This window comes from Poecilia reticulata, linkage group LG5, assembly GCF_000633615.1.
Source record: "Poecilia reticulata strain Guanapo linkage group LG5, Guppy_female_1.0+MT, whole genome shotgun sequence".
Classification (NCBI taxonomy): Eukaryota; Metazoa; Chordata; class Actinopteri; order Cyprinodontiformes; family Poeciliidae; genus Poecilia; species Poecilia reticulata.
The window spans coordinates 7,227,383-7,244,398 of record NC_024335.1 but is presented as its reverse complement, the minus strand read 5'-3'; the positions used below and the strand labels follow the sequence as shown (position 1 = coordinate 7,244,398).

General features: G+C 35.9%; 1 protein-coding gene across 1 annotated transcript in view; it reads left to right on the top strand.

The window, feature by feature from the left end:
- slc6a11b (solute carrier family 6 member 11b) overlaps positions 1–11,469 on the top strand; it is a 27,672-nt gene extending 16,203 nt beyond the window's left edge. Inside the window, exons 8-15 of the mRNA XM_008408539.2 lie at positions 1,886–1,989; positions 2,103–2,227; positions 3,553–3,665; positions 4,379–4,516; positions 6,449–6,551; positions 7,154–7,254; positions 7,773–7,943; positions 9,346–11,469. Coding sequence (XP_008406761.1) covers positions 1,886–1,989; positions 2,103–2,227; positions 3,553–3,665; positions 4,379–4,516; positions 6,449–6,551; positions 7,154–7,254; positions 7,773–7,943; positions 9,346–9,489 — 999 coding nt within the window. The 3' untranslated portion in view covers positions 9,490–11,469. The remainder of the gene's footprint in view (positions 1–1,885; positions 1,990–2,102; positions 2,228–3,552; positions 3,666–4,378; positions 4,517–6,448; positions 6,552–7,153; positions 7,255–7,772; positions 7,944–9,345) is intronic.
- The last annotated feature ends 5,547 nt before the right edge of the window (positions 11,470–17,016 follow it).

Sequence of the window (17,016 nt, the reverse complement as noted above, 5' to 3'; positions counted from 1 at the left end):
GCTTGATATTTATTTTGCGATCATTAATATGCGCTCCCCCGAATACAGCGTGGTTGATTAGTTAATTTTAAACTCCTGCTCTGCTGGTTATTTTGGTAATGGAAACAAAACGCACAGAATTGCACAACACCTTACTGAAACAATAATCACTGAGATTATTATTTTTGTTGGGTCATTAATTTGAMAACGTTTTGTTGACTTTTTGTTGTTGTTGTTGTTGTTCTTTGATAAAATTATGAATGTTTTGATAAGGAGTCAGAGGAGGACGTGCTGGTCCTGATTAAGTCGTGTTTTAGATTGTTCTTGAGAAACGAATCAGTCACGGCTGATTAGTGGGCGTACTCATGGCTGCACAGTGAACCCACTGATTTTTAGCAGACAGCCGCCCCACTCTCTTGCAGGTACTGCGTACCCCCGCTAAATCTTTTAGGGGTACGCAGTACCCTGCCGTACCCTCTTACTTTCACCCCTGCGTGTATTTTTAGCCACTGAAAGATTTTGACTTCCTTCAGAATCCATGATTTATGCAACTGCTCCTTTGTGTCCAGCAAAAAAGAAAAAAAAAAAAAGTATTTCATTATAGTCACTGCTGCAACAAAAAAGGAAGCGTAAAAACGCTTTCTAGAAACTATTTAATTAAAATCTTATCTTAGGGAGTAATGCAGTAAGGTCTCAATTTTGTGCTTCAATAATTTATAAATAAATTATAGAAAGAAACGTGGTCGTCCTTTATGTGCCGAAGGACTTGTAATATTGTTGTCATTAAACTATGCAATAGACTAGTAATATAACAGGCATTGGTTTCTGAAAGTTTAAATCTGTTATGCTGTTTATATTCAGGCAAGACGTGGCAGGTCTGAATTCAGCTCACACCTATTAAAACTGAATTATTCGCTTCATTGTTCAGCGCTCTGAGCTAAATATACTGTTCCAATATAACCTAAYTCATATTCATTTTTTARTAAGTAAAAGTTCTCTAAAATAAGTTGTTGGACTACTGTGAATCATAATAAATGTTACTTGAGAATATTGTTTATCATTTCGTGCTATTTGCGTCCTGGTCTTTGRCTGCTTATTTACATGTGCTTATTTAGATGTGCTAYATTGTTGCTAAATTTACATCAAAGYTCTTCTATAACAAAATCTTGACCTCTGGTAYCTGTAGCAAACTGAAATCACATTATATGATATCAATAACATTTCATATATAAAGCTAAGAGAAAAGTTTGCAGTGTCATAAATGTAATGTTCTTTCTTTTGACTGCTGGAGTTAAATGGTTACATTTTGACTCTTTGCATGCCTGGAGGATGCATCTGCTCTACGAGGTGGATGCAGAATCTAGAATGTAAAGTAGGATATCATATGAAGTTTTAATTCTGATGGTTAAAACTTGTACTTTCAAAATAAATAGGTTAAGAGCAATAGGAAGATATGTTTGTTATAGAACCAAAAAGATGTGAATAAAGATGTGTGTCAACCCTATTAGCCTCTTCCCTTCATTCTCTCCTAGCAGAATATATAATCTGTGCTTGCAGATTATGTATTGGTCTTGAATTTATCCTCACTGTCTTTCAGTTTGAACCTGTCATTTGGGTAGATTAATGTGCAATATTCAAAGGTYGAGGTTTGATTCAACAATTAATKTTTAGACTCAGCAATAAATTATTAGATTCTTTCTTGTGTACTGCAGTGTACCTAGCCTATTTTCCTATATATTATTTTCCTTAGTTATGTCTAGCATTTTTGMAGAATACCAGGTGGATTTATGTCAGTCTATATTAGGCATCAGRTGTTAAGAGGACTATATTTTTACCCGAGTGAAACATTTTTCAATGTGTTCATTTTACATTTATGCTGTTTCTTTACCTTTGATATTACTAACAGGTGTGGGTGGACGCAGGAACCCAAATTTTCTTCTCCTATGCCATCTGCCTGGGCTGTCTCACTGCTCTTGGAAGTTACAATTCCTACAACAACAACTGCTACAGGTAATAATATGTATGTAAACATAGAGTAAAAGGGACCGAGTGGGGAAAAAAAAAGTGTACTTCTTTTGCTAATCGTTTTATCACCTCTTCTGCCTGTCTGCTCTRCTCCTCAGGGATTGCATCATGCTGTGTTGTCTGAACAGCGGTACCAGCTTCGTGGCAGGTTTYGCCATCTTCTCTGTTTTGGGATTCATGGCCTATGAACAAAATGTTCCCATCGAGGCTGTGGCTGAATCTGGTGAGAGAACATAAAGTAACATAATACTTCAAAAATAACAACAGCGTAACAAACTTTCAGAAAAAATGATGTGAATCTGTAGATATGGTAAACCTCAAAGTGAGTCTTGATGCTCATATTGTGCTAAACTAGATTAACCCTCCAAGGTTATATAACTCACTACTCCTCACTTAAGTGTTTAAAATGCTGCATTATGGTTTATTCAACTCATCATGAATAATTTAGAGAATGTGACAGAGCAGAGAAGAATTGAGACGTTTGTCTTAAAATACATCTATGATGAACTTAATGCTTCAGATAAGACTTTATTTCCAGAACTGTCAGAAAATAATTCCCAAACAACATAATGTTGATCCTCCTATTTCTGTCGCTGAGCCAATGAATTAGGCTTTTAGAGGAGACACATTATGCACTTCTGACTTAGGGTGCATTTACACCAGGCCTGTTTGTCCGCTTTAATCAAACTCTAGTCCATTTGCCTAGAAAATCTGGTTCATTTTGGGAGGGGTGGATGTGTAAGTGAGCTCTGATGCCATCATATCTTCTGATGCTTTTGTGTCACTAACTTAAGTGGTTCTTGGTGCAGTGCCACAACAGAAGAGAGGGGGAACAAGTTGCTCAAAGGGTTTGGTTCGTTTCACAGCGCAGTGTGAAAGCGAACAGCGCCAGCCGAAAATGTRACTAATGTTGAAACTTTGGTCACTAAAGGAACTGTGTCTACCGGACTTTCAAATGTGAAGACACCCTTAATTTCCTGGGGTCATACAATGTATCAGTTGTGGTTTCTGATATGGGCAACMTGGGCAAAAGCCCAGGGCAGCAACTTGTGGGGGGTGGCATGAGCTCCTCCCCACTCCCGGGTCSTCCAATTGCTGTCACTCTCTCACTCTCAATCAGAGGATTTGAATGKCAACAGTACCTTAATGCAAAATCCCACTAAAAAAGATTCAACTTCCCAGATGTTTCAGCTGATAGCTTGTTTTTKGATTAATTATTAATTAACAATTATCTGAGGGACACTCAGTGAGCATTGACAGTCAATTGAAACTCAAATTTAAAATAAAAAAATAGATGCAGAATAGATAAATGAATGCAGTAAAGACATGGTAAAAGTAATGATTCTCTGCTGACACRGTCAAACATTGAACATTTGTTTAGTAATTAGARAAAACATTGAATAACATCCAACTCCAATGTCTCAATCAAAAGTGAGAAAAGGCTTTCAAACCTACAAACAAAAGAATCAAAACGTAAGCAAAACTTTCACTGTGTCCTGAAACCAAGTAACAGTGAATCATATTTGGATCTTTTTGTTTTTGTTTCAGGTCCTGGTCTTGCTTTCATTGCATACCCCAAAGCTGTGACTATGATGCCTCTGTCTCCACTTTGGGCTTGTCTCTTCTTCATGATGCTGATCTTCCTTGGCTTGGACAGTCAGGTGAGAATAAATCTTGTGATTGGAGGATTGTACAAACCCAAATAAACCTCACTTTGAACAAATAAGACAATGCATAATAATAATATGGATTATTATAGATTAAAACTTAAACTCTGAGTAAAAACAATGCTGCCACTACTGCCCAACTTTCAGGATAATTTTGACAGCATGTATTTTTTTCAGTGTAATTAGACTKTTAGGGAGAAGCATCAATAACTGGTGCAGTGACTCCATCTGACTGGAGAAAAGCTGAAAGCAAATTGCTTCTCCTTTTTCATTTTAATTTAATTAGTTTATGTCAGATTTAAATGCAAATTATTTTTAATGAAAGAATGTGAAATAACTAGAGTTAAAGGTCATTGTAAAATGTTTACGCATAACTAATTTTAGATAGATTTATTGAAACAAAATGRCCCAGGCCAGTGTAAACTGCCACAATGTTCAACCCTTCAACTTTATAATGGTTTATTTCTTTGAGTCTTCTCAACTTGTTGTTTTACAATTAAAAATTGTATCACATAAGGTTTCAACAATTGCTTTAAATAAGTCATACTGTATTTATTATGTATGTYATCTGTACATTATGTCATGTTTTTATGGTMTTACTTATTAATACCCTTACATCCTCATATACTTAACACAATATATATCATGGCACAAAATAAAGTGCGAGTTGAATCAACTGTGTATTTGTTGATTTGTTTGTTTTTCAGTTTGTGTGTGTGGAGAGTTTAGTGACAGCTGTTGTGGACATGTACCCAGAGACCTTCAGAAAGGGTTACCGCAGAGAGCTGCTGATTCTCTGCATGTCCATAGTCTCTTTCCTCATAGGACTCATTATGTGTACAGAGGTAAGACACCGATATAGTTCTGACTGGTATCTTTAGAGTAGTTATCAGCTTTTTAAACCTTAGAAACTGTCGAGTTTAAAGTTAACCTCAAAAAATAATTTTGCAGTGAGCCGTTGCTTTACATACCTGCCTTTCTTTTCTGTTTCATTTCCTTTTTTATGAAGTTACATCACATGSTGTAAGTTCAGTAGAACTTGTCTGATCCTAAATGTTAAGTTTTTGTTTGGATCTTGTTGCTTTTTGTGTTTTTTATTTGGTTGTGATATTTATTGTAAAATATGTGCACCATCAACATTATAATCATAATCTGTATCATCATCATCATCATCATCATCATCATCATCATCTTCATCATCATCATCATCATCATCATCATCTTCAACATCATCATCATCATCATCATCATCATCATCATCATCATCATCATCTTCAACATCATCATTTACAGGTAAGATTTGTTAAGATACGTCTTTGTGCAATCTTTATATAGTCAAGCTCAAATTGATTCAGATTTATATTTGAAATTATTTTCATTCAACCAAGTAAACCATGTCAAAACAGATTACCATAGATAGATAGATAGATAGATAGATAGATAGATAGATAGATAGATAGATAGATAGATAGATAGATAGATGTGTATATTCTAAACAATAAAAAAAATAATAACCTAAGGCAATCTCAACATAAGCTTATTTTACAGTTGTTGATCCATTTCAAACAGGAAACTCAGGAATTCAATACAATGTTAAAGTTTAGTATGTTTCCTGTGTTTGTTGTTATGGAGCAGCAGATTTAAGGGGTCTGACCTCTGTATTAACACCTCCGCTCAATTCGTTCTCTGCAGCTTCYATGAAACTATTGTAAGTAAAGTGTTACAAGAAGCCAGTTGTAAAATCTGATAGAGGTCAAAGGGTTTCCAGCTCTATGCGATGGTAGATATAAGTCATAAATCAATGTTTTAATATGTTTCTGTCTCAAAGTCACAGGTTTTCTCACAATTGCTATGATTTACATGCTTTGCAAGAAGATACCAGAGAAAATGCTAGTAGAGCACATTGTTGTTTCTGACTGAAGTGATTATTCTGTTTCTGATGAATTGATTATTGAAATAATCATCAACTAATTTAGTAATTGAGTCATCGTTAATTGGCATATACATACTCAAAAAGAGGCTATTTGTTGAAAAAACAACATATTCAAAGCAATGATTATGATATATATATGTTTTTTTTCATTTAAGATAAAAATGATATTTGTAAACATGTTTTACCCAAAACTCCTCAAGTAGCACATTTTTATCTTTGCCCAGCTCAAATTCACTTAAGAAATGCTGTATKATTACATTTAAAATGTTTATTTCTTATTTAGTWAAAGAATTGAATTATGTACTTATTTGCATCTTTTGATGTACTTCTAAATTTGTATAAAAAGATTCAAGTGATTAGATATAAAAATGTGTARAATGTKCTATTTTGTGTTGTTTAATCATCAGAATAATAATTGTTTCTGAAAATAATCGTTAGTTGCAGCCCTAGCTGGTTCTCCACCACSGTTTGCTGYGCTCTGCTAGTCAGCAGGCTCAATTTTTTTGCTTAAATCTTGCATAAAAGCATAAAATCACAACTAATAAATGTTATATATGATATTATATACATTTTTATAATTATTAAACAAGTTAGCAGCAGTATGAATAGGCATTSCTTTGTTGTTTTATATAAAAGMAGGTTTGGCTTGAAATTGATCATAATTTTTCTTTTGTAGACTAATTTTAACATCTGTAGATGCCGACCCGTCACACTGTTGTGAAACCAGTATAAAGTATAAACATGTTTAGKCTAAATCTACGTCCTCAGAAGCCTCTAAATCCCTTAATGTGTTTCGCCCAGCTGATGTTCGTGTGAAAAGCTGACACCTGTCTCCTTCCATTAGGGAGGAATGTACGTCTTCCAGCTGTTTGATGCATATGCAGCCAGCGGGATGTGTTTGCTGTTTGTGGCCATATTTGAGTCCATATGTATCGGCTGGGTGTATGGTAAGATGAGATTTTAAAGCTGAAATACTACTAGTTTTTTTTCTTTTTTTTCTGTATTACCACTGACTCATGTTGCCAAGTTTGGGTTTTTTATGGGAGAGACTTGAGCAAAGCAAGTTTCACTCTCCTTACTGCAAGAATGTTGTTTTTCTGCCCTCTGCTGGAGAATACACAGAAACACATGCAGCATTCATTTATTATGACACAATTACGTATAAATCAGGTTATTAGGATGTAAGAAAAATAAAAAAATTATATTGACTTGCTGCTAAAGTTTGTCTTATATAAAGTTATCTAATACTGTATGGACATTATGTAATGACTAAAAAGAAAGTATGCATGTAGAAATTTTTGATACATGAACATTATTGTTGTCATGAATTGCATAATTCATGACAAAAATTCTGCTAAATAAGTCTGCTGTTACACAGAACATCACAAAACGCCTCTGGCTCTCTTGATGTTAACTTTCAAAAAACATTTTGTTCACATCAAGTCAGAAACGTAGCCTTACACAACGTTGAGCTGTCAAGAGGCATCAGTCATGTCGTTATTTTGATGATGCATGCAGAATCTTCTGAGTGAGACTTGTTTTCTTGCAGGAGGCGACAGATTCTACCTAAATATCGAGGACATGATTGGATACAAACCTTTCGTCTTGATCAAATGGTGCTGGATGATCCTGACCCCGGGCATCTGTGCTGTGAGTAAGAGCATGAATAAGAGCAGACGACACATAGATGAGCGCACAAGTGGCAAGCGACAGAATTCAAATGACTTAGATTTGTTTTTTCATAGCTTGGTTCGCATGGAGTATTAGTTTCAAACGGCGTACAGTTATTTTAAAAATAAAAATGTACCAATAAAAAATACACCAGTAGCTTCCAAAAGAATGCTTAAAAATATTTTAACTGTTTGCAATTTGTCTATTATTATCAATAGTCTGATATTTTTACTAATCCCTTAATTAGTGAAGTTATTAAATAAATATATGTAACATTTTAAAATCTACCGTTATGTCTAACTTGGTTTATCCAGTAACTTCTGCGTCCCCTTTTTTCTTCTTGTCTCCTATTAATCTATACCCAAATCCACCAGTGACTAACCAAGAACTACGTGTGCCATTACATTAAAAGTATATAAACCCAGAAGGTAGATCCTTGTTATTTAAAACCATGTTTTCACTATGATTTGCAAACAATGTGTTTCTTGTTGATGCAGGGAATTTTCCTGTTCTTCCTGATTAAATACAAGCCTTTGAAGTACAACAACGTGTACATCTATCCTGACTGGGGCTACGGTATCGGCTGGTTCATGGCTATGTCCTCCATGGTGTGTATCCCACTGGGCATTATCTGGATGATCTGGAAAACTCCTGGGACCTTTTCTGAGGTAAAGAAAAAAACAAGAAAGGACAATCACCATTCTCCTTAATTATCATTACATTTGTTGGATTCTTCTGAACAGATGGTTGGCATATAGATGGGGTCTAATTACTCTTTTGGAGACTTGATGATGCTGTTCTCTGACTGTGAGCTTTGGTGACTTTTTTTTTTTTTTTACCTATCTACTAACATCCTGCTCATTGAGCATAGGCAAAACATACTTGGATTCTCTTCTAGTTTATAGTCAGAAGCTTASAGTGGATTTTTGTTTCATGTCATATTTACACTATACGAGATGTCCCTGGAAGATCTGTTCAACTTAAAAAAGCTAATAAGTAAAATTCTTCCATCCTGAATAAATGTACTCTAAAAGGGGTTGGATTTTTCTTATTTTTTATGTGGAAAATCTTGCTATTAYAATAAAAAAWKTATTTATTAAGGCAAATTCATAGATATTTGCCTTATCTACATGGCTTCCAATACATTTACTATATCATAGAAATTTCAAACTTTTTCACAAGATGCTTTTTTTAATAAATATATAAATTGTGTCAGAACAACAGCTATACTTGTTCTTCTATCAAAGTTAAATATGTACTGTGATATATTATAATCAATGCACTTTAAGGGTGTATTCACATTAGTCCGCRTTAATCAAACTTTAGTATGTTTGCTATAGAGAGTCTGGTTTGCTTGGGGTGTTGAATGTTTAAATCAATTCATGTGGACCAAAAAGCAAACTCTGGTTCACTTAAAAACCTAGGTCTCAGTTCGGTTGCATATGCATGTCGAYGCAGACCTGAGACCCCTCCAAAAGCAGGAAGTGGGACTAGAATGCAGGGAATTCTGGGTAAATGCAACCAAAACAAATGGAAGAATATAATGCAAGAGAGAGAAATGGCTTGTGGTCTTTTACCAAAGRCAAATGAGAAGTCCCGCATCCTCTAAAATCTGACACGGCTCCATTTGTGTTTACATTTTGTGAAGAAAGAAGTTATGCCACTGAAGTTTCCTTCAGTGGTTTTTGGTGCAGCGCCACCATCGGCGAAGGGGGAGAACAAGTTTTTCAATTACTCTGGATTGTTTGACACATTCCACATTCCAAACCGCACCAGCTGAAAATGTTACCAAATAAATGTTGTGATACTGGTCCACAATCAAACCAAGTCTACTGAGAGTAATATTTGATTAGCTCAACAGACTTCCACACTTCTGCAGCATCTGTGAGCCAAACATGGGCATCCTTGGAGTAAAGTTCAAAAGCTGCCATGTCGTGTGAAAACTCAAAAAAATACCCTAAAAGCCCAGAGGAACCTCTGTATATTTGTAACTTCAACCAGAGCAACACTTTATGCCGTGATCATCGTGGTGTATAAAATTAACACATCTTTCTTTCTGACTCTTTGCAGAGAATGAAGAAGCTGACCACTCCCAGCCCTGACCTAAAAATGAGAGGCAAACTCGCTGCCCTCAGTCCTTACGCTGCCAATGATGCCAAACTTAAAGCAGATGGCAAAATATCCACCATCTCAGAGAAGGAGACGCATTTCTAATTGACCCGGTGACTGACCGAGCTGCCAGCTGTCTTAAAGGACCAGTCAAACAAAAATGAAAACCGTCACAGCATTACAGGCCATCACACAAGACAAAAAATGGAAACAAACGACTCAGAGTGCTGTTTTTGTTTTGTAAAGAAACGAGTCTAAGAAATSTTGATGCTCATATGTAGTCTGCTTCTGTTTTGCACAGCTTTTAAATAACACAATTATTGTCTTAACTTTCAAGCTTAAGCAGCTGTTTCCTCATTTTTAGSCATTAATATTTAAAGACGTGTTGATTTTGTGTGCTAAATGGTGAAATCCTGTCCTGGTAACTTGTCAGTAATGGTCTCACTTGTGTCTGTGCCTTTAGGACAATAGCAGCGTGTTCTATATGGCTTGCTCTCTACAATCACTGGCAAATTGCGGAGATCCTATTAGGTAAAAGGTACCCWAATGAGACTGAGATGTAGCAGCTGGAGGGGCCGTTCTGAATGCATATTCATGCTCAAGCTACATGAGGGTGGGGGAGAGGGTCCATACCCCTGCAAGTTGTAATTTACCATTGAAATATAAGATCTGAGACTRTGAGGATGTTTTTTTAAAAACTTTAGGTGTTGTAGACCAGCATGAAAACAAAGAAGAAACTAAACTTCTACACATATGTCCACCGTTTGGAGCGTTGCAGTATTACAGAAAGACAAAACAATTTCCTTGGTTTAAAAATCTTTTATTTTGAGGTTTACACTACATTTTTTCACATGGCTACAAATAGATGTGTGTGACTCGCTGGCTGAGTCAAAAACWCACCTCTTTCTCCTCCAGCCGCCCTCCTTAAAGTCATAGATATCTGTCATTTCACAGTAATTATGCTGAGACTAACGGAGACTGACAGATAGATGTGCCTTCAACCCTGCATTTTTATTTCCTGCTCTGCCTGTAGAGAAGAAGATGGACACACATCAGATGAGCATTTCAGACCTCATCTGTCCCCTTTATTTTCAGTCTCCTCATCTTTTTTGCTCTTTTTTTCACTCTTCTCCCTTTTCAGCCCCTGCCTCTTCCTCTCTGCCTCTTTCAGTGTTTTCTTCTTTCATCTACTCAGCTTATTTTTCGCTCCCTTTCATCACATGGCTGGCTTGAATAATTACACCAGTCTCGTATGAATGAAATATAATACTTTGCATTTTATTACACATTTATGCCTCRGCAATATTATTTCTATTGATTCTGTTGCAATTCTCTGACCTTTTGTTTGAAACTGAGAACCTCATGATTTAATTTTTTTTTCTGTCTGAGCCACAGTGAAGGTGAAAGCAATGATCTAGTCTTCTGTGGTGGGAGACAATGAGCTGGTCTCATTGTTTAAATCGGTCAAATATCCTACACGCACTTAAAYTTCTYACACTTTCTGTCTTTCTTGTGTTTTCTGATGAAAATGCTACCAGAGGAGAGCATCTGAGGAAATTAAAGCAAATTCTCATAATGTTTAGGGGGAGGCAAAAAAAAAAAAAAAAGTAGGTGAAGAATTCAGGAGTTTGCGAGAGGAGGAAGTTTGTGATCGAGAAGAAGATAAAAGAAGCAGAGGAAGTGTTAAATGCTTGAAGCGCCTCCTCTTATCAGTCACATTCTGTCTAGCAAMCAATCAGCCCTTTAGGTGCTGGTGCATTTTAACGTTATCACCTCTTCACTCATGTTTCTGCAAGGTAGTAGTTGTGTGCATCCAAAATCCTAGCGTGCTGCTTAAAACTGATCACACTKCTGTAGTCATTGGTTTACTTCCTGTCTGTTGAAAAGTGTTTAAAATGAATTGCTGTAATAAAAAGACAATAAGACAATATTTCAACTTTTGATATGCTCAAAAGAATCTGTAATAGAGATATATTAAAAAAGGGTTAAATACTGTTCAGCACTGCTCTACACACCTTTTGGTATTCACTGGACACATAAACTGTCTGCTTACTCATTTTTAAAAATAAATATGAAAAAATTTGACTCATGATTGTGGCTTTTTATTTGTCTTCCATTCTTATGACTCATTTTTTTCAGTGTTATCCAAAATCTGTTTTAGATAACTCTAAGACAAAAAAAACAAACAAAAAATGTTTTAATAAAATATGAGTATTTGTTTGTTTCTGTGAGCCCATGATGACTACTGTTCAGTATTCTGAAATATTTTTACTTAAAATGTTCTCCGGTATTTCAAGGAGTTTAAATTGCCCTGCACTCTGGTWAGGCTCCTGTGGCTTTTGGAAAAAAGCCCACAGCATCATGGATCATCTGCCTTACTGAACAGTGCAGAAGAACTGTTTTTCAATGTTTTYAATTGTCATTATTTACATGGTTTTTGTYTGTTGCCAAAATATTCCAGCAGCACTTAGCATGTTAACATTTGTGTTGGTAGGACATGMGCCACATTTTTTCAATCACGCTTAAGTCCATAACTATTCATACCCCTGGGAGATTTTGATTTAAATGTATTGTTATTCAACCAAGATGTTTATTTTTCAAAGCAAATTAKGTATTTTTCAAAATAAATATAAAAGGATTATCAATTTTAGAAAAAACTAAAATTATTTATATTTTATTGAGAAAAATGGCACATAAAAATTATTTATACTCTTCCCACTGATGCTAGAGGCACTCTCCTTATAATTGCTSAGCAGCTTTTTACATGTTTCCACTGGTATTTTGGCAATTTATCTTTGGGARCAAAGTTTGAAGTTAGAAGTCTTCCTGACTAGCGTTCTAATTTTTTGTTCTTTCTGAACTTTATAACAAGTAGTTTCAGGTAAGTCAAGTAGTTTCAGGTAGTTTAGTTTATGTGGAGATGCCATCTGCAGCTGATTCAACACACAATATGTTGSACATATTTTGTCGTTGTGGTTTTACAACTTCTAAGAACACATTGTGACCTTTCTGGGTGTAACGTCAAAGGAAACTGCATTTAGATAAAAAATAWTTTGGAATGTCTCCATATTGCTTTTTAAACTGCAAATCTGTTTCTCTCAAGTGCTGAAAAGACGGGGCTCAAACGGATCCCCTCCCCAAAAGATAAGCAGACTGAGAAACGTGATGAAAAGTGCTGCAAGAAAAATCAGTAGCCTTGATTTTTCTCCCTGTTAGTGTAGTGATTAGGAATGCGACGGTGTTCAAAGCTGAGCAAAAATTGTGAAGGGAAGAAGGGATTTAGAAAATAATTACAGTGTTGATCAGCTGTCATTGGCAGAGAAGCTGAAATTGTTATTCTAAGAGAACTTTGTGCCTAGTTAAAAACTGAACTGTCTTGGAAAAGCATTTATATCTTGGATTGTTTCCAACTACAAACAAAAACTTAAATATGTCTTTAATTAGGATTTTATATCATACATTGACAGAAAGCAGCGTTCAATTGTGAAGTGGTACAAAAGCGATGCATGTTTTGATTGTTTTTCTCAACAAACAAAAATCTGAAAAAGAATGATGTCCACTTGTATTCATCTTTTCTTTCTTTTAATGTTACACCACTCAATAAAATCCACTTCAACCAGATCATTTCAAAAACAATTAGTAAACAGAGACCACCTCTGTGTAACTTAATTTCAGTATAAATTTTACTGTTTGGTTAGAAAACATTGATGAGCAAAAAACTTAAAACAAAGAACACGTCCGGCAGGTTAGGGTATAAACCTCTGGAGATCTTTAAAGCATGATTTATTTATACCCCAGACTTTGAACATCCCCTAAACCACAGTTGAACCCATTATCCAAAAAAAGAAAGATTGTACCACAAATGAAAACCTATCAAGAATAATTCACCCACCTACACTGGCAAACACAGAAGCGACCAAAAAGCCTGTGGTAATTTTGGACAGGATAACCATGTGATCTCTGCACATATGGTCTTCATGGAAAAGCAGCAAGAAAAAATCATTGTTTTTAGAAAATCACAAGAAGTCCTAATTCAGTCTCCCACAAGTCATGTAGGGGACAGATGAGGCCAAAGCGGAACTTTCTGCCAAGCAAAAGAAACGATGTGGGGAAATATAAAGCGAAAATTACTGCTGGAAAAAAAAGAAAAATCTCACAATTGATTTTTTCCCCCCATATTTTCCCCAAAAAACATAACGGAAAACTCTGGGGACAACACTCTGCTTACCGGTGAGACAAGAGCGGGAAGGTGTATATTCACTCACATGTAGTATGAAGCTAGCATCCCATTTCAGAAACAAAACATCCCATCTATGTACCAACTTGTTTGTGGTTGCATGACGGTGTAGTTGTTTGGCTGCTTCGAGCCAGGTTGACTTGGCTTGATTGATGGAACCATGCTTTGTAAATCCAGAAGGATAAGGTCTATCAGTTTGTGACCTTTAGCTGTTGCTTACTTATAAAGCATGCCAGCAAGTCCAACTCAGAAAAGAAATCACTTTGGACCACGGCACTCACTTGAAAACATCAACTGGCATCTTGACACAAGGCTTTTTTGCAGTTGCTAATACGCAAAAAAGACRTTTATTTAGGACACAGAACACCTTCTCTTTCTGATGAGTATGATGCCCTRACAATTGCAATATAAACCAGCCTTTTATTGCCTTCTCTAAATTTATTTGCTTTGAGTTTTACAGGATATTTGTCATATTAAACCAGGACTTTGTACAATTTTAAGTCATGTCCTCACATCTGACAGAAAGCAGAATAAGAAGGGAAGTGAGGTTGAGCGCATTTAAGATTTTCTTCATCTACTTTTTATCTCGGTCAGAGTTTTAACTCCACGTCCGGGTCTTTCTCACAGTATTATTGTCCTTTTGCCAGTTAACAGAAAACTTTGCAATCGGTTGCATTCATTATGAGAACAGTTCAATTAAGTTACAAGATACAGGAATAAAACGTAAACAGGTAGACATTGAAAACAAAACACCAAACAGAAAGAAACGTGTCTCTCCAAAGCTTCATATTTAGTGAATCCAAAGGGTCGGTTTCAATGTATAGTCTTCCACAATGAGGCTGATTATGATAGGCTGACACACAAACAGATGCTTTTATGCATGAAGGAGAATGAATAATGTGCTTTAATGACACTTGGGGAGCAAAACAGAAAGAAAGAAGAAAGCAGATATGATGAAAGACAAGTAGACACATTCCATGACATTAACGCAGCAATGACACKATAATAACAGATACAATTCTACAGTCTAGATGGTTGGAGATGTTAGAGATCAGGCAGAAAAGGCCTATAACTAGAGACTGCAGAGACGGAGCTTTCTTGCTCTCATTATTCTTATGCAGAGCAGATTAGTTGAGTCATGCACAGTGTTCTGGGGCAGCGCTTCAGGACAAAGCTGCCACAGAAAAATTCAACATGCAGCGGCCAAAAGTCACTCTTGCCCAAAGATCTTAGCAAGCCCATTCTTCCCCCCGAGTCGTTAAAAACAGAATGAGAAAGAAGAATGAAAGTGCAAAAAAAAAAAAATCCTGTTCCTGTGTGGCATTATTAATATTAAACCACCACTTTATTAGATCCACAGTGCACTACAATGTGCTATGCTAATTTTATTCATTTTAGATCAATATTATGTTTTAATCAATCCTTTACATGAAGGTTTCAAACATTGGCAATAAAGAACATTTAATATATGCCTTCTTGGCTCATCAGTCAAATTTTTTTTTGCTTCTTTGGTGTAAAAAACCTTCACAAAAAGCCAGTTTAAGCTTCGAAGATGATCTGACACCTGAGGTTATTTTTCAGTAGGGGGCAGCAAATTCCAAACTACCTGCCTGAAGAGGCTTCACCTTCAGGTAAAATTATTGTACATTCTGTCCTTTGCTGAAAGGGTGAAAGACGGCAGTAAAAATAGTGTCTCTGCTCTCTGATCTACCACAAAAATGCATTTTAACATGGGAGAGAAACAATTAATTCAAGTCTCGTGTTTAAATGCTGAATGCAAGAAGTGTCTCTCCTCAAAAACAATCAAACAAAAGAAACAAGAATAAAACAATGTAGCATAAATAACATGTTTTTACTTGTGTACACGATATGTGTTTTTAGTKAATCCTTTTCTGCCACGTTGGAATTACGACCTATCGGGTTTCTGTATCAAAAGTCAGGTCAAAGGATTTTAGGATCAGCAACAAATAAGAAGAGTGGCACAGAAATAGAAATGGGAAGATTGAGGATCTGACTGATTTGGTGACATAAAGCTTTCCTGTTGCTGATGAGGGTAGAGAGGTGAGAGCTGGACAGGAAATTGTTAGGTCAAAAGATACCAATCTYTTATATGAAAGTATCTGTGAAAGTCTGCTTCCCAGGATTGTTAATAATAATAAAAAGTAGGTGTAGCTGACAAACCATAGAAATATTGGTTTTCATTAACAGCTTTCCAAAASATGTAAGATTTACCAAGCCATTTACCAAACACACTTAGAGCTAGAAGTTCCTGCAAACAAGATTTTTTTTCTTGGTTCAACATTAAGTGGAGACACAATACTCAGATAAACACCATCTATGCTCCAACTCAGGCAGACGTTCATTTAGAAATCACCAACAAACCAAACATAAATGTTTGAACAAAACTGTACAAGCAAACTCCAGAGAGACCTGTGCAGACATGATTCAACTGGAGACAAAAGGAATTTTAAAAATATTACATTTTAGACAACTACATGTAAAACCACGTGTAAAACATTTTTGTATTTAAATATATATGAAACTATATAATTTAAATACTTTTTTCTTGTTATTGTATGKATCTTATCGACACCACAAATCATRCCATAATTTAGTAATAATTTTAACRTGTTTCAGSRAGACTTTGAATACCGACGACTGACTTACAAGTTGCAAAGGAGAGAGTTACAGAAGTACAAAGTTAATGGTTCATAAATGGAGACATCTGGGGACACTCCAGCCATCTGCTTTTCTYTCTGCCAYCCTCCCCATCCTCTGCAGTAGCCAGCAAATAAATAGTAATCCAAAACATTGATWAGGGTGCACATTGCTCCAATCTACAGTCATCACCACCAGGATGTTTGTCACACGTGGTAGAAATCAATACTTAGCCAATCTAGTTAAAGCCAGTGTTGTGACAGTTCTATAGGAACCTCTGCTCTAAATATTCAGACAGGGTTTCTTACTTTTATGCTGTGTAGTTAGTGTGAAAATGACCGAGAGAGTAAAAGGTCAAACACAGCTGTTCACCTGAAGCATGACTCAAAGGCACAAATCTCAAAGGCTCTGCATGTTCATACCTGCTTAAAGTTAATTTCATTTTACTTTCGAGTGAAAAGTGTACATCAAGAACCAAGGTTGAATCAGTGCAATTTGCTAGGGTGGTTCTCTTCGTTCTTTGATATATCTGTTTTATATTAAATCACACAGCACTGTGTGAAGACCACAAATGAGGACACATACGGGTTGGAACATTTTGCTCTACTCTGTATGTCTCATAATCATGTGTATTCGTGTAGGAACAGTGTACATGCTCGTGCATACGTGCAGCGTTCATGTGGACTTAGCAGACTCACTGGATGGTGTTTGCTCATTGGACAGGCTCTGTGCTCTGG